We start from the raw sequence: 20031 nt of genomic DNA, 5'->3' as shown, positions 1-20031 counted from the left end.
CCCAGCCAAACCATAACACGGACGACTCTGGGCCAATTGTGCGCCGCTCTACGGGACTCCCAATCACGGCCGGTTGTGATACAGCCTGTAATCGAACCAGGGTCTGTAGTGACGCCTCTACCACTGAGATGCAGTGCCTTAGACCGCTGTGCCACTTGGGAGCCATGTAGGCCTAATGCCAAGCTTAAAATCTCAATATGCAAGTAAAAGGGAATGTAGTCATTTAGTACCGATCTCAAACCCCAAAGTAGAGAAGATCTAGTGTAAAGGCAACTCTCCGACATCTGAGTCGTCGACTTAACAATGTCATCAGCTGTAGGCCTAATGCCAAAACTTCAGTGTAAGCAATGTCGTGTCAACCAGAACTAGCAATAGCAGTTCAGATGAAAACGTATAGCTACGGTCACTCGTGTCATAAGACTTCATGACCTTATCCCAAATCTGTCACAGGACACTGCATCAACATTATTCTGGAACATTATAAAACATACTGTAAAAAATTACTTTTAGGCATGCATGCTTCATGTCTCACCTCAGACTCTCCCGCATCATTAAGAGTGATTATACTTTCTCCCAAACACTCGATTTGACTCCTCTTCAGTGTAACGTCAGCAGGCAGGGTGCTGTCATTGTAAGATCTCACAAACTTGAAGTCACTGGTGCGTGAGCCCGTTGTCAGGTATGCGTCATAATTGTAAGAACTGCGCAGAGTTCCAGCTCCATCCACCTCTGCATAGTTGGGAGGGAAATACGCGCTGGGAATGGCGACTGCTCCATCAAAAGTAATTTGAGGCTTTCTCCTGCGGCAGAACCTCACCGCCAGAATGAGAATAATGAAAGTCAGGAAAAAGGTGGAGACAGAGACCAGACCAATGATCAAATAGGAAGTTAGTTTGGAACTATCCTCATAAGCCATGTCTTTCAGTTCTGGAACTTCAGCCAAGTTATCTGATATGAGTAAATATACATCACAGGTTGTAGAGAGAGAGGGCTGTCCGTTATCTTTCACTGATATGACAAGGTTCTGCTTCATACTGTCAGATTCAGAAATGTCCCGTAGTGCCCGTATGTCTCCACTGTGGAGACCAATCATGAACAGTCCAAGATCAGTCGATTTCACGATCTGATATGACAGCCAAGAGTTCTGACCTGAGTCAGCATCCACAGCTATCACCTTGGAAACCAGGGACCCCGCCAGGGCAGCTTTGGGGATCATCTCAGTCATCAAGGAGTTCCCTGCTGGAGCAGGGTATAAAATCTGGGGAGAGTTATCATTCTCATCTGTTATGAAGACATTCACTGTCACGTTACTGCTGAGTGGAGGAGAACCATTGTCTCTGGCTACAACGTGGACTTTGAAGCTCCTAAACTGCTCATAATCAAATGCTCTTACAGCATGGATCACCCCCGTGTCTCCGTTAATGGATAAACATGAGGACACCGGAACACCATTGACATCACTGGGCAATAGAGAATAGACCACCGTGCCATTCTGTCTCCAGTCTGGGTCTCTGGCAGTAACAGAACACATAGAGGAGCCCGGCTTGTTATTTTCAGTCACATAGGAACTGTAGGATTGTTCTTCAAACGCAGGAGGATTGTCATTAACGTCTGATACAGATACATGAATCGTCGTTGAGGAGGATAAAGGTGGAGACCCCTCGTCAGTGGCGGTGATAGTTATGTTATAATCTGATATTATCTCACGGTCTAATTCACTAGTTGTTACCAAAGAATAGTAGTTTTTGATTGAGGGGTTTAATTTGAAAGGAACATTTTGTTGAATGGAGCAGCGGACCTGTCTATTTCCCTCTGAATCTTTATCTTGTACATGAATGATCCCCACCTCTGTTCCAGGTAACACATCCTCAGGGATGGGATTTTTAAGAGATTTGATAAATATTATTGGTGCATTATCATTCACATCTTTAATATCAACAACTATGTTGACAAATGACGTCAACCCTGAATTGTCTTTCGCTTGAATACTTAATTCATAAATCGACTCCTTTTCGTAATCCATAAATCCAGCTATGTTAATTTCACCCGTTTTGGGATTAAGGGAAAATAATTTATTCACTTCATCTGAGATGGAGCCAAATCCGTACGTCACCTCTCCATTTGCCCCCTCGTCTGCATCTGTTGCCGTCACAGTAACCACTAATGACCCTATTGGAGCATTTTCAGGTACACTGACCTTATAGACATTCTGGCTAAACACTGGTTTATTATCGTTAGCATCCAACACAGTAACGTGTATAACTACAGTACCAGATCTCTGTGGAGTCCCACCGTCAACGGCAGTAAGTAATAATGATACCTCCTGTTGTCGTTCTCGATCTAGTTCCGTCTCTAACACTAACTCGCCATACTTCCCCCCACCGGGAATGGTATGAACCGCCAAACTAAAATGGTCGTTCCTTTGTATTGTGTAGCTTTGAACGGAATTCTGTCCTATATCTGCATCATGAGCCTGGTTAACCGCAAACCGAGCCCCTTTCATAGCTGACTCTGTGATATCCAACTTTATCACATCTTCTTGGAATTGTGGAGCATTATCATTAATATCTTGTACCTGCAGAATTATGTTATGTAATTCTAAGGGATTCTCCAGAACCATCTCATATTTTAGGTTGCATGAAATCCTCCTACCGCAAAGCTGTTCCCTGTCTATTCTTTCAGCAACGATCAAATCACCAGTATTCAGATCGATTTCACAATGACGTTTGCTGCTACCATCAGCATCTAAGCGAGCTTTTCGATGCATGATTCGTTTTGCATCCAGCCCCAGATCCTTGGCTATATTTCCGATCACAGATCCGCGTTTCAGCTCCTCCGGAACAGAATAGGTCACGTCTCCATAGCTGGTACGCAGTAGGAAAATAAACCAAGTCAGGCAGAACATCAAGGCAGAGAATCCTTTGCATTCCATTTTCAGCTAATAAAACGTATTCCCGATGCAATGGTGTGGTAAATTATAGCGCTATCCAACCAAACGAACGTTCATAAAACGACTGAAAGCGAAATCCACTAGTCAATAAAATGTTAAGCAAGCGACTTTCCTTACACTGAATATATGAGGTCTCCTCCCTGTAAATGACACAAATGGGTGGAGAGAAAGACTTACAAGTTATTGCTGGTGAATAGCGACACTCCGTGTAGTTTCACAAAAACTGCAGGAAATTATGTTGAAGTCCACAACCAACTGTATGAAGGAAAGGCTGCCACTCACCCGAAAACAAAAACATGATTGGGTAAATTATGTAAAAAAATTATGTAATCATGTCAAAAAATACCTTTCTAAATTCACGTTTGTGGAAACAGAATTTTCAACGAACCTCTTGCCGTCCCAGCTGAGTCCAACTGAGTCAACAACATTTCATCGAATGAAATACTGTTTAGCCTGATAAACAGCGTAAAGTAACCGTAATTTTCAAAATATAAAGTCCACAATGTATTTCCAAATGTCATTGCTGGAAAAATATACACTCAAAATTAACTAATTTTATCAAATATATCTCACGCCCTCCACTTGTTGCAATTTTAGTTTGTCGTGTGGAGACAGACTGAATGCCGAAAGGGGTGCTCTCCATGGTTCTGAAATTGGCCTACGTGTGTTGTAGGCTACTGGGTCACATTGAAATCGGATGATGGTTGATAATAACATATTCTCAGAATACTAGTGACAAAATGGCACTGAATGAAATGAGTGAGAAGCCGTTTTGAAGAACAAAGAGTAAACACGTGTGTAATAAGATTAGCCTAAAGCTGAGAATAACGATAAAGCCTTGTAAGTAGTATGAATAGGCTACATGAACAAACACTTAAACTATGAAAAGAGCACAATACGATCAACAGGAAACCGATAGTTAAACAGCTTCATGAGATATATCCACATGGTTAGTTGTACAGATACATGAGATATATGCACATGGTTAGTTATACAGCTTCTTATATGCACAATTGGATCAAAAGCATTTCAGTTTTTCACAAGCTATGAAATCTCACCTCACACTCCCCCACGGTGTTGAACGTGATAATGTTTTCTCCAAAAGGTTCATTTAGGTTCTTCCTCAGTGTCTGGTCAGCAGGCAGCGTGCTGTCATTGTAAGATCTGACAAACTTGAAGTCACTGGTGCGTGAGCCCGTTGTCAGGTATGCATCATAATTGTAAGAACTACGGAGAGTTCCAGCTCCATCCACCTCTGCATAGTTGGGAGGGAAATACGCGCTGGGAATGGCGACTGCTCCATCAAACAACATTCTAGGCTTTCTACTGCGGCAGAACCTCACGGCGAGAATGAGAATAATGAAAGTCAGGAAAAAGGTGGAGACAGAGACCAGACCAATGATCAAATAGGAAGTTAGTTTGGAACTATCCTCATAAGTCATGTCTTTCAGTTCTGGAACTTCAGCCAAGTTATCTGATATGAGTAAATATACATCACAGGTTGTAGAGAGAGAGGGCTGTCCGTTATCTTTCACTGATATAACAAGGTTCTGCTTCATACTGTCAGATTCAGAAATGTCCCGCTGTGCCCGGATCTCTCCACTGTGGAGACCAATCGTGAAAAGTCCCGGATCGGTCGATTTGATCACCTGATAGGAAAGCCAAGCATTCTGTCCAGAATCAGCATCCACAGCTATCACCTTGGAAACCAGGGACCCCGCCAGAGCAGCTTTGGGGACCATCTCAGTCATCAAGGAGTTCCCTTCTGGAGCAGGGTATAATATCTGGGGAGAGTTATCATTCTCATCTGTTATGAAGACACTCACTGTCACATTACTGCTGAGGGGAGGAGAACCATTGTCTCTGGCTACAACGTGGACTTTGAAGCTCCTAAACTGCTCATAATCAAATGCTCTCACAGCATGAATCACCCCCGTGTCTCCGTTAATGGATAAACATGAGGACACCGGAACACCGTTGATCTCACTGTGCAATAGAGAATAGACCACTGTGCCGTTCTGTCTCCAGTCTGGGTCTCTGGCAGTGACAGAACACATAGATGAGCCAGGCGTGTTATTTTCAGTCACATAGGTGCTATAGGATTGTTCTTCAAACACAGGTGGGTTGTCATTCACGTCTGATACAGATAAATTAATGATCTTTGATGAGGTTAAAGGTGGAGACCCCTCGTCAGTGGCAGTGATAGTTATGTTATAATCTGATATTATCTCTCGGTCTAGTTCACTAGTTGTTACCAGAGAATAGTAGGTTTTGATAGAAGGGTTCAGTTTGAAAGGAACATCTTGTTGAATGGAGACGCGGACCTGTCTATTTCCCTCCGAGTCTTTATCCTGTACATTGATGATGCCCACCTCTGTACCAAGGAAAACATTCTCAGGGATGGGATTGCTAAGGGATTTGATATATATTACTGGTGCATTGTCATTCATATCTGTAATTTCTATGACCACGTTGGCAAACGATGTCAAACCTGAGCCGTCTTTGGCTTGAATACTCAATTCATATATCGACTCTTTTTCGAAATCCACCTGTCCTGCTATTCTGATGTCTCCAGTTTTGGGGTCAAGAGAAAACAAGTAATTCAATTCATTAGAGATGGGGCCGAATTCATACATCACGTCCCCATTTTGTCCCTCGTCAGCATCTGTGGCGGTTACAGTAACTATTACAGTGCCAAAGGGAGAATTTTCGGGCAAACTGACCTTAAAAAGGTTCTGGCTAAACACTGGAATGTTGTCATTAGCATCCAACACGGTGACATGTATAACTACAGTACCAGATCTCTGTGGAGTCCCACCGTCAACAGCAGTAAGTAACAATGTCACATCCTGCTCTTTTTCTCGATCCAGTTCTTTCTCTAATACTAACTCGCCATATTTTACCCCACCAGGATTGGTATGAACAGCCAAACCAAAATGGCTGTTCCTTTGTAGTGTGTAGCTTTGAACAGCGTTCAGTCCTATATCTGCATCATGAGCCTGATGGACCGCAAATCGAGCGCCTTTAACGGCTGATTCTCTGATCTCAAACGTAATGCGATCGTTCGCGAATTGTGGTGAATTGTCATTAATATCTTGTATCTGAAGAACGACGCGGTGTAGTTCTAAAGGATTCTCGAGCACCATTTCATATTTTAATACACACGAAACCCTTCTGCCACAGAGCTGCTCCCTGTCCATTCTCTCAGCAACAATCAGGTCGCCAGTGCTCATGTTAATGTCACAATACAGTGTGTTGCTACCATCCATTTCGAGGCGAGCTTTACGAACATACAGTCCTTTTGGATCCAGGACAAGATCGCTGGCTATATTCCCGATCACAGATCCGCGTTTCAACTCTTCCGGAAAAGAATAGGTCACGTCTCCATAGCTGGTGCGCTGCAGGAAAAGAAACAAAGCCAGGAAGAAATTCGAGGCAGAGAACGAGAATCCCTTATATTCCATTTTCAAAAAACAAAGGTTATTCCAATATTATGCTGGGGTCAAGTACAAACTATTTGAAAGAGTGAAACGATAAAAGCAACTTAGTCAACAGGCCTGTCTTACGTTCGTCCAAGGGATGTGATCTTTCGCTAACCTGCACTGTTATACAAGTAGTCTCTCCCTTTGCTTATGCAGCGGGAATGGGTTGGGAAATATATCTAATTGCTTTAGCTGGTGAATAGCGACACGTGGAGTACTTTTCCATAACTGCAATCTCAAGTAGGCCAATAAAAAACAGAGAATAACACTTTACTGAGTGTTTTTAAATTCGTGATTTTTTGTTTTGTTTTAGTAGGCATAAACAACGATGTAAATACATACGGAAAATATATTGGAAATAAGCAAACTCTCACATCAGCTGCCGATAGTTGATAAAAAATTAAAAAAAATAAAACCCAAATAACTTATCCAATGTCAAAACACTTGATTCACTTCTCAGACAAAATGCACACACACGAAATGCGCACACACAAAATGCACACACACAATGCAACACCTTATCACTATCCCTCATTTTACTCACAGCCCAACTACAAATCCCACAAATCAGTGCTTCAATGCAGTGGCGCTGTCCACACATCACGGTGCTGAAACGTGTTTCCTTGAAACAGGTATGTATGTATAAGGCCTAGGAATAACTGAAGTAGGCTAAAAGATCAAACAAATGTAGACTGCAGTCTAACTGTGCTAGACAATTAGTACACAATATTGATGTCTGACAGGTAGACATTGTTGAAGTGAACGAATTTCCAAGCAAATGGTGAAGACAAATGCTAGTAAAAAACGAACCCACTTAATACATATAACGAGTCATTCAATAGTCTTTCGAAATCAAACCCAAAACAAAGAATAGATATTGTTACTCCAAAATATGAGTCTTTCACTATATCAGCTGTAGGATTAATGCCAATACTAAAACAGTCAGTATATGCGATGTTGTGTCAAGAAGAACAAACGATACAGGTTCAAATCAAAACAAAAAAGTTGAAGGCAGAAGTTTACATACACCTTAGCCAAATACATTTGAACTCAGTTTTTCACAATTCCGTCTTAGGTCAGTTAGGATCACCACTATATTTTAAGAATGTGAAATGTCAGAATAATTGTAGAGATAATTATTTATTTCAGCATTTATTTATTTCATCACATTCCCAATGGGACAGAAGTTTACATACACTAAATTAGCCAAATGTAGATATTTTGGTAGCATTGCCTTTAAATTGTTTAACTTGGGTCAAACGTTTTGGGTAGCCTTCCACAAGCTTCCCACAATAAGTTGGGTGAATTTTGGCCCATTCCTCCTGACAGAGCTGGTGTAATTGAGTCAGGTTTGTCTTCTTGCTCGCACACGCTTTTTCAGTTCTGCCCACACATTTTCTGTAGGATTGAGGTCAGGGCTTTGTGATGGCCACTCCAATACCTTGACTTTGTTGTCCTTAAGCCATTTTGCCACAACTTTGGAAGTATGTTGGGGTCATTGTCCATTTGGAATACCCATTTGCGACCAAGCTTTAACTTGTCTTGAGATGTTGCTTCAATATATCCACATAATTTTCCTCCCTCATGATGCCATCTATTTTGTGAAGTGCACCAGTCGCTCCTGCAGCAAAGCACCCACTCAACATGATGCTGCCACCCCCGTGCTTCACGGTTGGGATGGTGTTCTTCGTCTCCCAACATAACGATGGTCATTATGGTCAAATAGTTATATTTTTGTTTCATCAGACCAGAGGACATTTCTCCAAAAACCATAATCGTTGTCCCCATGTGCAGTTGCAAACTGTAGTCTGGCTTTTTTATGATGGTTTTGGAGCAGTGGCTTCTTCCTTGCTGAGTGGCCTTCCAGGTTATGTCAATATAGGACTCATTTTACTGTGAATATAGATATTTTTGTACCTGTTTCCTCCAGCATCTTCATACGGTCCTTTGCTGTTGTTCTGGATTGATTTGCACATCTCTAGGTGACAGAACGCATCTCCTTCCTGAGCGGTATGATGGCTGCGTGGTCCCATGGTGTTTTTACTTGCGTACTATTGTTTGTAAAGATGAACGTTGTACCTTCAGACTTTTGGAAGTTGCTCCCAAGGGTGAACCAGACTTGTGGAGGCTGATTTCTTTTTATTCTCCTATGATGTCAAGCAAAGAGGCACTGAGTTTGAAGGTAGGCCTTGAAATACAGCCACAGGGACACCTCCAATTGACTCAAATTAAGTCAATTAGCCTATCAGAAGCAATGACAATGACATCATTTTCTGGAATTTCCCAATCTCTTTAAAGACACAGTCAACTTAGTGTATGTGAACTTCTGACCCACTGGAATTGTGATATAGTGAATTATACGTGAAATAATAGTCTGTAAACACCTGTTAGAAATATTACTTGTGTTATGCGCAAAGTAGCCAAAACTATAGTTTGTAAACAAGAAATATGTGGAGTGGTTGAAAAAGGAGTTTTAATGACTCCAACCTAAGTGTATGTAAACCTCCGACTTTAACTGTAAGACTGTATGATGTTATCAAAAGGTGGACATCAAAAACTCTTTATGTAGACTTTTTAAGGCATTTCTATATGCAGGCTTAATTTCTCACATCAGACTGCCACGTGTCTTTAAGAGTGAGTATACTTTCTCCCAAACACTAAATTTGACACATCTTCACTGTAAGATCAGCAGGACACGTACGTACTGTCATTGTAAGATAGCACAAACTTGAAGTCACTGGTGCGTGAGCCCGTTGTCAGGTATGCGTCATAATTGTAAGAACTGCGCAGAGCTCCATCCACTTCTGCCTAGTTGGGAGGGAAATACGCGCTGGGAATGGCGACTGCTCCATCAAACAACATTCTAGGCTTTCTACTGCGGCAGAACCTCACGGCCAGGATGAGAATAATGAACGTCAGGAAAAAGGGGAAACAGAGACCAGTGCAATGATCAGAGATGAAGATAGTTCTATCCTAATAAGCAATGTATTTCAGATCTGGAACTTCAACCAAGTTAATTGATGTGAGTAAATAAACATCACAGGTTGAAGAGAGAGAAGGCTGTCCGTTATCTTTCACTGATATAACAAGGTTCTGCTTCAAACTGTCAGAATCGGCCGGACACATTACCAGGACGTGTACTTTGAGCATGCGCAAGTGTCTTCACTGACATTTTCAACCTCTCCCTGACCGATTTTGTAATACCTACATGTTTCAAGGAGACCACCACAGTCCCTGTGCCCAACAAAGCAAAGGTAACTTGCCTAAATTACTACCGCCCCGTAGCACTCACGTCGGTCGCCAAAAAGTGCTTTGAAAGGCTGGTCATGGCTCACATCAACACCATCATCCTGGAAACCCTAGACCCGATCCAATTTGCATACCGCCCCAACAGATCCACAGATAACGCAATCTCAATCGCACTCCACACTGCCCTTTCCAACCTGGACAAAAGGAACACCTATGTGAGATTGCTGTTCATTGACTAGAGCTCAGTGCTAAACCCCATAGTGTCCACAAAGCTCATCACTAAGCTAAGGACCATGGGACTAAATACCTCCCTCTGCAACTGGATCCTGGACTTCCTGACGGTCGCCCCCGGGTGGTAGGGGTAGGAAAAAACACATCTGCCATGCTGATCCTCAACACAGGGGCCCCTCAGGCGTGCATGCTTAGTCCCCTCCCACACTCCCTGTTCACCCACAACTGCATGGCCAAGCACGACTCCAACACCATCATTAAGTTTACTGATGACACAACAGTGGTAGGCCTGATCACTGACAACAATGAGACAGCCTATAGGGAGGAGGTCAGAGACCTGGCAGTGTAGTGACAGGACAACAACCTCTCCCTCAACGTGAGCAAGACAAAGGAGCTGATCATGGACTACAGGAAAAGGAGGGCGACCCCCATTTACATCGACAGGGCCGTAGTGGAGTGGGTCGAGAGTTTCAAGTTCCTTGTTGTCCACAACACCAACAAACTATCATTGTCCAAACATCCCAATGAAGAGGGCACGACAACACATTTTCTCCCTCAGGGGGCTGAAAGGATTTGGCATGGGTCCCCAGATCCTCAAAAAGTTCAACAGCTGCACCACCGAGAGCATCCTGACCAGTTGCATCACTGTCTGGTACGGCAACTCTCGGCATCCGACCGTAAGGCGCTACAGAGGGTAGTGCGTAAGGCCCAGTACATCACTGGGGCCAAGATTCCTGCCATCCAGGACCTATAAACTAGGCGGTGTCAGAAGAAGACCCCAAACAATTGTAAAAGATTCCCGTCACCCAAGTCATAGACTGTTCTCTCTGCTACCGCACTGCAAGCAGTACGGGATCGCAAAGTCTAAGTCCAAAAGGCTCCTTAACAGCTTCTACCCCTAAGCCATAAGTCTGGTGAACATTTAATCAAATGACCACCCAGACTATTTAAAATAATGTATGCACTTCATCTGAGATGGAGACAAATCTCTATGTCACCTCTTCACTTGCCCCATCATCTCCATCTGTTGCCGTCACAGTAACCACTCACGAACCTATTGGAGAATTTTCAGGTACACTGACTTTATAGACATTCTGGCTAAACACTAGTTTATTATCGTTAGCATCCAACACAGAAACGTGTATAACTACAGTACCAGATCTCTGTGGAGTCCCACCATCAACTGCAGTAAGTAACAATGTCAGCTTGTGCTCTTCTTCTCTATCCAGCTCTTTCCCTAAAACTAAGATTAAATGCTCTTTCTTTTGTATCATGTAGCTTTGAACTGCATTCAGTCCTATATCTGCATCATGAGCCTGGTTAACCGCAAACCAGGCCCCTTTCATCCTTAAGAGTCTATTGACGCACCCGTACGTCAATCTAAGTAACATAGTAAAAAAATCCCATCAAAACGTGTACATTTAAGATAGAGATATCTGCATGGGCTGCGTCTCAATCCACCAGATCTGCCCATATGCTGGCCGAGCTACAGCAGTGTTTGTCAGACCATGAGACATCCCAGAAATCAATATTCTTACGAAAACATTTGTAGCGTCCGAATGGTTATGACCACTCTAAGGAAAGATGAGACTCACATACACAAAGGTCTTCTCTGATTTGCTATATGACACCCACAAGGGTCACTGGACTCGTCTGAAGATAACACACAAATGAATGGAAGTATGGAGATAGTTTTGTGCCAACAAAAAAAGGGGTTCAATATTTTTGTTTTCATGCATTACCAGAGTGTGCAAACCTGTCATCAAGGCAAAGGGTGGCAACTTTGAAGAATCTCAAATAAATCTCAAATATAAAATACATTTAGATTTTTATAACAGTTTTTGCTTACTACATGATTCCATATGTGTTATTTCATAGCTTTGATGTCTTCACTATTATTCTATAATAAAAATAGTACAAATATAGAAAAACCCTTGAATGAGTAGGTGTGTCCTAACTTTTGACTAGTACTGTATAACTCCGGACTTCGACATTGCTTGTCCTAATATTTCTTAATCACATTATTTTACTTTTTAGATTTGTGTGTATTGTTGTGTATTGTTTGATACTATTGCACTGTTGGAGTTAGGAACACAAGCATTTCGCTACAACCGCAATATTATCTGCTAAATATGTGTATGAGACCAATAACATTTGATTTGATTTGAAGAAGTATGAATTCTCTGACTTTTGTGGAGGCCACATTGTGGTATATTCTGTATGGTCACTGCAGACTGTGGATTGACTATAAATCGGCTTTAAGCCAGCAGGGTTTGGCACATAGAACTGAACCAACAGACTACAACGAATTTCTCAATAATTCTCTACCTTAGTTGAAGTCGCTGAATGAAGCTGTTCTTGATAAAGGGCTTGCTAAGTGATCAAAATGTAAATGTCCAAATGTACGGTTGCAAGGCATGCTGGGTATTATTCTAATGAGCTCTGCCCCCCAAAAAGACAAACTATTTGACCAAACTAAATTTGGTCAGATGATTTCTACATGAATTAATCTGATTCACATCAAGTTCCACCGAGTTAAGTAAATTCCACAAGAGACAATTATATTCTGCCATAAAACATTCATTGATTGTGTTGAAATATGAAGGGGAGAAAAAAAATAATTCTGTAGCTGTTTTCAGTAGGAAAATAAAAAAGCTAAGGCATAACATCGAGGCAGAGAATTCTTTGTTTTCCATTTTCAGATAATAAAACGTATTCCCGATGTAAAGGTGTGGTAAATTACAGCGCTATTCAACCAAATAAACGTTCGTAACCAGTGAAAGCAAAATCTACTAGCCTATAAAATGTTAAGCAAGTGACTTCTCTACACTGAACATCTGAGGTCTCCTTCCTGTAAATTACACAAATGGGGGGAGAGAAAGACTGTGTAGTTTGTAGAAAATCGTGTTTAAAGGACACCCCCAAAAAGAAGTTGCCACCACTATTTCTACAGAATTTCCTGTCCTAGAGAGGAAATACACGATTAGGTTCCACCTCTTAAGAATGACGAAGGCTACCTATACATATTCATTAATTGGTTGTGGGAAATTCCACGTGGAGTTGAGAAACATCAACAAATAGGGCAATGACATCTGTCAGTGTAGTTAGCTAGCATGCTAACCTTATTTAGCTAGCTAGCAATACTATATATACAAACGTATGTGGACACCCCTTCAAATGAATGGATTTGGCTATTTCAGCCACACCTTTGCTGACAGGTGTATAAAATCGAGCACACAGCCATGCAATCTTGACAGACAAACATTGTCAGTAGATTGGCCTCACTGAAGAGCATAGTGACTTTCAACGTAGCACCGTCATAAGATGCCACCTTTCCAACAACTCAGTTCCTAAAATGTCTGCCCTGCTAGAGTTGCTCTTGTCAACTATGAGTGCTGTTATTGTGAAGTGGAAAATTCTAGGAGCAGCAACAGCTCAGTCGCGAAGTGGTAGGCCACACAAGCTCACAAAACGGGACAACTGAATGCTGAAGTGCTAAAAATCGTCTGTCCTCAGTTGCAACACTCACAACCGAGTTCCAAACTGCCTCTGAAAGCAACTTCAGCACAATAACTGTTCGTCGGGAGCTTCATGAAATGGGTTTCCATGACCGAGCAGCTGTACACAAACCTAAGATCACCATGCATAATCAAATCAAATCAATTTATATAGCCCTTCTTACATCAGCTGATATCTCAAAGTGCTGTACAGAAACCCAGCCTAAAACCCCAAACAGAAAGCAATGCAGGTGTAGAAGCACGGTGGCTAGGGGAAACTCCCTAGAAAGGCCAAACCTAGGAAGAAATCTAGAGAGGAACCAGGCTATGAGGGGTGGCCAGTCCTCTTCTGGCTGTGCCGGGTGGAGATTATAACAGAACATGGCCAAGATGTTCAAATGTTCATAAATGACCAGCATGGTCAAATTATAATAATCACAGTAGTTGTCGAGGGTGCAGCAAGTCAGTACCTCAGGAGTAAATGTCAGTTGGAAACGCCTTCTCTGGAGTGATGAATCACACTTCCCTATCTGGCAGTCCGACGGACAAATCTGGGTTTGGTGGATGCCAGGAGCGCTACCTGCCCCAATACATAGTGTCAACTGTAAAGTTTGGTGGAGTAGGAATGATGTTCTGGCGCTGTTTTTCATGGATCAGGCTAGGCCCCTTAGTTCTACTGATAGGAAATCTTAAGACTACAGCATGCAATGACATTCTAGACGATTCTGTGCTTCCAACTTTGTGGCAACAGTTTGGGGAAGGGCCTTTCCTGTTTCAGCATGACAATGTCTCCGTGAACAAAGCGAGGTCCATACAGAAATGGTTTGTCGAGATCGGTGTGGAAGAACTTGACTGGCCTACACAGAGCCCTGACTACAACCCCGACCCCATGAATTGGAACGGGGACTGCGAGCCAGGCCGAATCTCCCAACATCAGTGCCCAACCTCACTAATGCTCTTGTGGCTGAATGGAAGCAAGTCCCTGCAGCAATGTTCCAACATCTAGTGGAAAGCCTTCCCAGAGGAGTGGAGGCTGTTATGGCAGCAAAGGGGGGACCAACTCCATATTAATGCTTTTGGAATGAGATGATCGACAAGCATGTGTCCACATACTTTTGGTCATGTAGTATCTTGCTAACTTTATCTAGCTAGCTAATATTATCCGTTGTCTTTTTTTTTTACTACTCAATATTCCAAATATTATCCAGCTGGCTCTATTAACGGTTCTGGAGCTGGATTTGTCATATGGATTGATTTAGGGAAAACTAAACCACAGGCCCATATCTGAGTTCACCATCTATTGTTATCTCCAAGGTTTTGGCATCTTCCATAAAATCTCCCATAGTTAGAAAGAATAATAGGCAGCAGGTAGCCTAGCGATTATGAGTGTTGGGCAGGTAACCAATGGTTACTGATGGTTCGATGGTTCGAATCCCTGAGCCGACTAGGTGAAAAATCTGTTGATGTGCCCTTGAGCAAGTCACTTAACCCTAATTGCTCCTGTAAGTTGCTACGATAGTTACACAGGTTCATAGAGTAGGCTATGCACATGGTTAGTTGTACAGCTTCATGAGATATATGCATATGGGTAGTTGTACAGCTTCATATATGCACATGGTAAGTTGTACAGCTTCATATTTTTCACATAGTTAGTTGTACAGATTCATATATGCACATGGTTAGTTGTAAAGCTTCATATATGCACATGGTTAGTTGTACAGATTCATATTTGTACATTTTTAGTTATACAGCTTCAAATAGGCACAACCGAATTAAAAGCATTTCAGTTATTCACAACCTATGAAATCTCACCTCACACTCCCCCACGGTGTTGAACGTGATAATGTTTTCTCCAAAAGGTTCATTTAGATTCTTCTTCAGTGTCTGGTCAGCAGGCAGGGTGCTGTCATTGTAAGATCATCATTTAAACCGAGTGTAGACCTACTGTTTCTATAGGATGACATAAGCCATTAAGGCCCAGAATGTATTTTCATCATGCATAACCCATTCTCCCACAACGAAACCGCTCACATACAAACGGTGGTATCTCAGATGAGTGAAGGCTTACCTCATTCGCCTCTCCTGCAGTGTTGAGCGTGGTGATACTCCCTTCTAATAATGTATCTGGACATCTTGTTAGTGTCTGATCAGCAGGCAGCGTGCTGTCATTGTAAGATCGGACAAACTTGAAGTCACTGGTGCGTGAGCCCGTTGTCAGGTATGCGTCATAATTGTAAGAACTGCGCAGAGTTCCAGCTCCATCCACCTCTGCATAGTTGGGAGGGAGATACGCGCTGGGAATGGCGACTGCTCCATCAAACAACATTCTAGGCTTTCTACTGCGGCAGAACCTCACGGCCAGGATGAGAATAATGAATGTCAGAAAAAAGGTGGAGACAGAGACCAGACCAATGATCAAATAGGAAGTTAGTTTGGAACTATCCTCATAAGTCATGTCTTTCAGTTCTGGAACCTCAGCCAAGTTATCTGATATGAGTAAATATACATTACAGGTTGTAGAGAGAGTGGGCTGTCCGTTATCGTTCACTGATATAACAAGGTTCTGCTTCATACTGTCAGATTCAGAAATGTCCCGTTGTGCCCGGATCTCTCCACTGTGGAGAGCAATAGTGAAAAGTCCCGGATCAGTCGATTTCATGATGTGATATGAAAGCCACGCGTTTTGTCCAGAGTCAGCATCCACAGCTATCACCTTGGAAACCAGGGACCCCGCCAGAGCAGCTTTGGGGACCATCTCAGTCATCAAGGAGTTACCTGCTGGAGCAGGGTATAATATCTGGGGAGAGTTATCATTCTCATCTGTTATGAAGATATTCACTGTCACGTTACTGCTGAGTGGAGGAGAACCATTGTCTCTGGCTACAACGTGGACCTTGAAGCTCCTAAACTGCTCATAATCAAATGTTCTCACAGCATGGATCACCCCCGTGTCTCCGTTAATGGATAAAAATGAGGACACCAGAACACCATTGACACCACTAGGCAATAGAGAATAGACCACAGTGCCATTCTGTCTCCAGTCTTGGTCTCTGGCAGTAACCGAACATATTGAGGAGCCAGGCTTGTTATTTTCAGTCACATAGGCGCTGTAGGATTGTTCTTCAAACACAGGTGGATTGTCATTCACGTCTGACACAGATACATGAATAGTCATTGAGGAGGATAAAGGTGGAGACCCCTCGTCAGTGGCGGTGATAGTTATGTTATAATCTGATATTATCTCACGGTCTAGTTCACCTGTTGTTATCAGAGAATAGTAGTTTTTGATTGAGGGGTTTAATTTGAAAGGAACATTTTGTTGAATGGAGCAGCGGACCTGTCTATTTCCCTCTGAATCTTCATCTTGTACATTTATGATCCCCACCTCTGTTCCAGGTAACACATTCTCAGGGATGTGATTGTTAAAGGATTTGATCAATATCACCGGTGCGTTGTCATTTAGGTCAGTGATTTCTATCATTACTTTTGCATTGCCAGCTAAACCAGACCCATCTTTAGCCTGGACACGCACTTCGTATTCTGTATTTTCTTCATAATCTATGGGACCCTGCACTTTAATCTCGCCAGTATTTTTGTCGATGGAAAACAGTTTAGCTGCTTTATCCGAAATACGATTGAACTCATATGATACTTCTCCATTTGCCCCTTCGTCTTCATCACTAGCACTAACTGCAACTACAACAGTCCCTGTTGGAGAATTTTCAGGCAAACCGACTTTATACACTGTCTGGCTAAACACTGGTTTATTATCGTTAGCATCCAACACAGTGACGTGTATAACTACAGTACCAGATCTCTGCGGAGTCCCACCATCAACAGCAGTAAGTAACAACGTCACCTCTTGTTGTTGTTCTCGATCCAGCTCTTTTTCTAACACTAACTCGCCATATTTTCCTCCGTCTGAGCTCGTTTGAACGTCCAAAATAAAATAGGCATTCCTCTCCAGTGAATAGCTTTGAATACCATTTAATCCTATGTCAGAGTCATGAGGTTCATCCAAGGGGTATCGTGCGCCTTTGTCAGCAGATTCCCGAATTTCTAGATCAATGCGTGCATTGGGAAACCGTGGTGAATTGTCATTTATATCTTGTATTTGTACAGTTATGCGATGTAATTCAAGAGGTTTTTCCAGCACAAGCTCGTATTTTAAAGAACAAGTAACCTTCGGTCCACACAGCTCCTCCCTGTCTATTGTTTCAGCCACAATTAAATCTCCGGTATTAACATTGATGTCACAGTAACGTTGACGACTGCCATCCATATCCAAACGAGCTTTACGACCTGAAAGTCTCTTAGCATCCAGCCCCAGATCCTTAGCTAGATTTCCGATCACAGATCCGTGTTTCATCTCCTCTGGAATAGAATAGCTCAAGTCTCCATTGCTGATGCGCATCAGGCAATGACAAAAAGCCAGGCGGAACAATAAGGTAAAAACCGAAGATCCTGTGTTCCCCATTCTGGATGATCAAAACCAATTGTCAACATTAGAGTTCAAAACTAGTCGAACTGATACGGTATTGTAAGTGTACAATATTAGGCTCTCAAAGGGAATAGCAAAACGAATGTTATCCAACTGCTCTTCGTTGAAAGTGATGCAATATAGCCTATTACTCTTTTGAATAATCCAATGGTGGGTGGAGACGAGTCTGTAATTCTATTTATGGTAAACAGCGACATCCTGAGTTCTTACAAAGTACAGCAGTCACAATACAAACAGTTCTACGTCATTTATCATCTTGGTCAGTATCCCGCCCTCTGAGTTGTATGTCGAACGTTTCATGCAGCTTAGCAAGAGAAGAGAGGAAAACCAATAGCTGTGAGAAATCAACTCGTTATGTAATCATAAATGAGAAGATATGAAAAGTAAATTAAATATTTCCATACTTTTGCCACTGTCTGACTAATTATGTATTAGCGAATAACAAAAATAAATAAATAGATAAGCCAAATCAACGGTCCACATAAATTTAAACTATGACTAATCCGTATTATTAATCAAACACAGCAATTATGTGTCCACTATACTCTAAGGCAGTGGTTACCAACCGGTCATCGCGATCCACTTGTCGATCTCCAATGCATTTCTAGTCGATGCCAAACATTTCTGTAAAAAACCCAACGATAACGCCTTGTATTACTCTTTTTTTTTTGGTCTCGGGCTGTTGGCGGTAGGTGCAGCCAATTAATCTGCCCTGGTTTTCAAACTGTTGCCATTTCATGTGTCTGAAGGTACAAACTATGTCATTCCGGTGGGCCTGGAGAGGAAATCAAGTGCATTATGCCTCCGATGGCCAATAAGATTGCTAAAATGACCGAGTCTGCAGTAACATAGCAGGCATAAAAGAAAGCTACGGCAAAATTGATACTGTGAGATTTCTAAACGTTTAAAACCATGACTAAATCAAATCAAATCAAATTTTATTTGTCACATACACATGGTTGGCAGATGTTAATGCGAGTGTAGAGAAATGCTTGTGCTTCTAGTTCCGACAATGCAGTAATAACCAACGAGTAATCTAACTAACAATTCCAAAACTACTACCTTATACACACAAGTGTAAAGGGATAAAGAATATGTACATAAAGATATGTGAATGAGTGATGGTACAGAACGGCATAGGCAAGATGCAGTAGATGGTATCGAGTACAGTATATACATATGAGATGAGTATGTAAACAAAGTGGCATAGTTTAAAGTGGCTAGTGATACATGTATTACATAAAGATGCAGTAAATGATATAGAGTACAGTATATACGTAGACATATGAGATTAATAATGTAGGGTATGTAAACATTATATTAAGTAGCATTGTTTAAAGTGGCTAGTGATATATTTTACATCAATTCCCATTATTAAAGTGGCTGGAGTTGAGTCAGTGTGTTGGCAGCAGCCACTCAATGACTAGAGAGAGACTGTCGACGAATACTGCAAAAAACTGCTGTTTTTATGAGTGAGTTCATGTTTAAGTTTAAGTGTTGAGAGACGGACCCTTAGTCTGCTGCTCTCCCTCCGCTGAGACTGACCATCAGATGCAAGCACCATCAGCCCAGTAAAATAAAAAGTACATTATTTAAATGTATGTTCACTCAGCTGTGTCTCACAAGTAATACAACAATGGATATTACCGGTGTGATCATATAGCCTACTTCAAATTTTGAAATATATTTTTTTTTAAATGTCCCGAACAACAATGCATTGGCAGGTAAATTCAAGCAAAGCCAGTATGCTCTGTTAATGAATTGGGTCTATATCTAACTGCACAAACCTCATTAGTACAGAACTGTTTTTAATTGGTTAATGTTACGTAGGCTTACATTTTTTTTAGTCATGTTAATAAAAAATCAGAGCGGTAGATCTCAGCATTTTGACTCACAACGTGATCTTGACTCAGAAAAGGCAGGTGACCACTGCTCTAACGTAAAATGATGGTTACGTCGATGTCCACTAACCACGTGCTGAAATGTGGAAACGTAGCCAATATACTTAAAGAAAATGTAGTAGGCAATGAGGATACTACAGAAAGGAAAATGTAAACAAACTCCATGATTGGGGTAGCATCCCGAACTTTATAAACACCAACAAAGAAATTGAAAGAATAT

General features: G+C 41.9%; 1 protein-coding gene across 16 annotated transcripts in view; it reads right to left on the bottom strand.

Annotated features, from left to right (window-relative positions):
- Positions 1-20031, bottom strand: part of LOC110533900 (protocadherin gamma-C5) — a 140403-nt gene that overhangs the window by 87986 nt on the left and 32386 nt on the right. Inside the window, exon 1 of one of the 16 annotated variants that reach the window (XM_036990307.1) lies at positions 15478-18126. The exons of 7 other annotated variants lie outside the window; for them this stretch is intronic. In XM_036990307.1, the coding sequence (XP_036846202.1) occupies positions 15478-17886 (2409 nt within the window). In that variant the 5' untranslated portion in view covers positions 17887-18126. Of the gene's footprint in view, positions 1-532; positions 3117-4008; positions 6588-15477; positions 18127-20031 lie in introns of those variants that run through there. 8 more of the 16 variants (XM_036990325.1, XM_036990340.1, XM_036990312.1 and 5 more) reach the window with 8 other exon arrangements.

Source organism: Oncorhynchus mykiss, chromosome 10 (assembly GCF_013265735.2).
Source record: "Oncorhynchus mykiss isolate Arlee chromosome 10, USDA_OmykA_1.1, whole genome shotgun sequence".
Taxonomy (NCBI): Eukaryota; Metazoa; Chordata; class Actinopteri; order Salmoniformes; family Salmonidae; genus Oncorhynchus; species Oncorhynchus mykiss.
Note: the sequence above shows the minus strand (reverse complement) of the source record. Positions and strands in the feature narration are given on the sequence as shown.